A 3905-nucleotide genomic window follows, 5' to 3' on the forward strand; every position below is an offset into this window, starting at 1 on the left:
GCTGCCACGACGGGAAGCACAGACCGATCGATATCAAACTGATCATCTCCGGTATAATACTCAATCATTGCCATGCACTTGCCGTTGACCATAAGACCTGATATTCCTTATTCTGATTGCGCTGCACGTTGCGCCACCGAGCCTCAAGCAGAGCTCGTTGCGATGTCGAAGCGACGAGCGAGGATGCGCAGCTTCTCGGCGTCTTCGGGCAGGTCATCGCCGCAGTCGGCATCCACGCACACTGCCGCTGTGATCGGGTTGGTCGTGCCGCAAATGTCGCAATCAATGCACAGGTTGATGGAGAAGCCTTTGGCAACAGCGACCTTGGCGCGCTTGAGCAACAGCGCGAGCTTGGTGGACGTATCCGGAAGCGCTTCGTTGCAGTTGCCGCAGTGCTTGTCCATGGCAGCGTTCCGCGTCGCGCACAGAGGGCACGCTACGCGGCTGCTCATGGAAGCCAGCGACGACATTGTTGTCATCGACTACAAGACATGGGTCATTCGAGGTTACAAGCACGAACGGATGTCCTTACGGAGGTCGAGCTGGTGCTGGTGCTGGCGTCGAGCAAACATGTTGGCATCGGCTCGGGCTCGGGCAGGGCGACGCTTGGCGCCTCCTCGTTCTGCTGAAGCAGGCGGTTAATGATTACTTGGGCACTCGGACGCCGCGCCGGATCCTGCGACAAACAGTCGTCAATGAGGTCTCTAAGCCACGGCGCACAATGTGGCCCCGGAGACGGACGCAACTCGCCGCTGCGAACGCCGTCGATGACAGAGAAGACGTTCATGCCCGTATACGGCACCTGGAGCGAATCAAGCTCCGTCAAAATGACGCCAAATGAGTAAATGTCGGCCGCAAAGTCGTACGTGGCTCCTGACTCGAAGACCTCGGGCGCGGTCCATGCCGGCGTCCCCACAAACGTCGTCATGTCGAGCTGGAACTCCTTCGTGAGGCCAAAGTCGGCCACCTTGATGTAGTTCTTGGAGCTCAAAAGCACATTGAGGCTCTTGAGGTCGCGGTGCACATAACCATTGCGGTGGAGGTCGGCAAGACCATTGGCAATGACCCACGCAATGTCGAGCGTCGAGTAGTCAACCTCCGTTGGTTCACCCTTGCGCTTCTTGTCGAGGTACTGGCGGAGGTTACCGCCGTCCATGTACTCGAGCACAAGCTTTGGGCTGTCACTGTCCTGACCCGAGACAGCCATGAGCTCCAGCAAGTACGGCGAGTTGCACCTAAACCACCGTGGTACGTGAACCGTTCACCGAGTCCAACCGTACGTTTGCATGGCGTGGATCTCGGCATGGAGGTCCTCGGCCCCGGTCGCGTACTTGGCCGACTTGACGGCGACGCGCTCGCTTTTGAAGATGCCTTTGTGCACGTAGCCAAAGCCGCCATCGCCAAGGAGCTCCTTGGCGTCCATATAGATGGCCTTCTCGGGCACCTACGGTTGCTGCAGCGTCAGTGTACGATGAAGCTATCGGTGGCTTGCATCCAGGGCAATGTGGTGGACTGCCGAGTAGATTTGTTGCGGGATCCGGCGGTGGCGCAGCTTGATTGCGAGCACGAGCGGTGTTTCGTTGTCCTACGCGCTGGGTCATGCCCGAAACGACCTAGTGATGACAAACCTTGTTGCGAGGGTTCAGGTCCACGTCGGGCGCTCGCAGCAGCATCTCGAGAACATCGTGTTTGCCGCTGCGCACGGCCAAATGCAGCAGCGTGTCGCCATTCTGTCGGTCTCTGAGAGATCTTGTATCGAATGTTCAAGGAGGCACCTGGTCCTTGATGTTGGGGCTGGCACCGTTGTCCACGAGAAGGCGTGTACGGGCAGCGTCGCCTGCCGCCACCGCATGCAATAGCTCCTTGGCAGGAGCGTCGAGGACCGAGGCGCAGTCGCCACCAACGCCCTACGGTGGGTTAGCCATGGCGATTTCTAGAAACAGAGAGTACGCTCAAGGTGGCGCCGGCATCGAGGAGGAGGCTGACGATGGCCGTGTGGCCGGCCCGCGTCGCCACCGACAAGGCCGTGTCGCCGCTCTAAATCGCACGCATGAGACCATTTCCGGCAGTTGTTGTGCGGGTGCATACCGCGTCGGCAGCATTGACGTTGGGCCAAAGACGAAGCAACGCGCGGACGACCGCCGCGTGACCACCCAAGGACGCGAGAAAGAGCGGTGTCGCGCCTGGCTAAACAGAGGACCAGTGTGTCATTGGGTTACGGCGGAGGTGAGCACGTACAGCTATTTTTTGGCGGCGGTATTTGTAGCGCTGCTGCACGACCTGGTTGACACTGGCGCCCGCGTCGAGAAGATGGCGCACGACGTCGACATGACCCATGCGCGATGCCGCGAGAAGCGGCGTGTCGCCGTCCTGGAGATGGTCACATGTGAGCAGGCAGTGCTCAGTGCGTGTTGCGTACGTTTGTCGCGCGATCGACGGCCGCACCGCCCGTCAAGAGCAACCCGACAACGTCCGCGTGACCGCCGCGCGCAGCAGAATACAGTGGTGTTCGTCCATTCTACAACAAAGGACGTATGTCCGCCTGCACGAGCGACGTTGCACCGTACATTCATGGGCTGGTCGACGCTCGCTTGGGCCTCGAGCAGCATCTTGACAACAGTGTTGAGGCCCTCTTGCGCGGCAGCCAGCAACGGTGTCTCGCCTTCCTACATACATATATTGCTAGAACACAAACCCAACTAGACTCGTACGTTGGCGGCTTGCTCGACGTTGGCACCGGCTTGCAACAGCATCGAGACGACGTGGGCGTGGCCTCGGACCGCCGCAATGTACAACGGCGTGACCCCAGTCTACACGAGCTCGATGCTTTGTATTCTAAAAGTCACGCAGGACGTACGTCCATGGCAAGGTGGACATTGGCGGTGGCAGCGAGGAGCCGTCGCACAATGTCTTCATCGCCGTTTTGGGCCGCAACGAACACGGCCGTCGCGCCATCCTAAACGCGCGTTGGTGCCGGTTCAAGACAGGGGCAACGCTAGCCTACACTTGTGGGCACATCCACGCTGGCTTTTGCGTCGAGCAGGAGCTGGACGACGCTAGCGTGGCCCTCGTACGCTGCAATGTACAACGGCGTCTGATTGTCGTCCTATGCAGCCGCCGTGAGAGGCCGAATGAAGCGAACTTGAGACGTACAAGCCACATGAGATCGACGCTGGCACCCGCAGACAAGAGCGCCGACACGATCGCGTCCTCGCCGCGTTGTGCCGCCGCATACAGGGCGGTCTCTCCGTCCTATTGTCGATGATGTCGATGGAAGACAAGCGCATTTGTGCAGCGTACAGGCATGGCGAGATTGACGTCCGCGCCTCCTGCGAGAAGCAGATCGACGATATCTCCGGCGCCTGCGTGCACTGCCATCAGCAGCGGCGAGGACCCGTCCTATGCACGCAAATGAGCCCGACCACTTTGGTCGTATCGGAAGAGTACGTTCATGGCGTGGTTGACGTTGGCGCCGGCGTCGATTAGCGCCGAAACGATGTCCGCATGGCCGTCCCCGGCGGCCACACAGAGCGCGGACGACCCGTTCTAGTAGCCAAGACTCCAGCACCCGACTTTGCACCGAAAAGGACGTACGCTCGTGGTCCACTCGAGGTCGGCTCCGTTCTTGAGCATGCGCCGCACACTCTTGACGCGTCCGTGAAAGGCTGCTTGCCACAACTCCTACATGAGCCCGCGTTAGCGGCAGCGACGGACGTCGTTGCACCATGGTCGCCAGTCGTCCAGTCGCAGTGTCGACGCCAACAACTTGAAGTTTATATGCTATACGACGCGTGATATGTCAGCGTGATCAGACGACGCGTGTCATCACAGGGAATGACAATACGAAACGGGCCGACAACGTATGACACGTCGTTCTATGTCGTGTACTGCGCTGGATCTTTTAG

At 59.6% G+C, this 3905-nt stretch overlaps 1 protein-coding gene across 2 annotated transcripts; it reads right to left on the minus strand.

The window, feature by feature from the left end:
• Positions 1–3903, minus strand: SDRG_15814. Of its 2 annotated transcripts, XM_008621997.1 has the most exons (21): positions 3830–3903; positions 3725–3780; positions 3595–3681; positions 3448–3546; positions 3301–3399; positions 3154–3252; positions 3005–3106; positions 2858–2956; positions 2712–2810; positions 2568–2666; positions 2420–2518; positions 2239–2370; positions 2089–2187; positions 1951–2037; positions 1776–1907; positions 1629–1730; positions 1493–1585; positions 1281–1444; positions 721–1235; positions 533–676; positions 1–482 (listed from the first exon to the last, which is right to left on the minus strand). In XM_008621997.1, coding segments are annotated over exons 2-20 (2211 nt in total). In that variant the 5' UTR covers positions 3728–3780; positions 3830–3903; the 3' UTR covers positions 1–482; positions 533–674. The 2 variants fall into 2 exon arrangements, with proteins under 2 accessions (XP_008620219.1, XP_008620218.1); XM_008621996.1 differs by having other exon boundaries at positions 533–1235.
• Positions 3904–3905: the final 2 nt, after the last annotated feature.

This window comes from Saprolegnia diclina, assembly GCF_000281045.1.
Source record: "Saprolegnia diclina VS20 unplaced genomic scaffold supercont1.103, whole genome shotgun sequence".
Taxonomy (NCBI): domain Eukaryota; phylum Oomycota; class Saprolegniomycetes; order Saprolegniales; family Saprolegniaceae; genus Saprolegnia; species Saprolegnia diclina.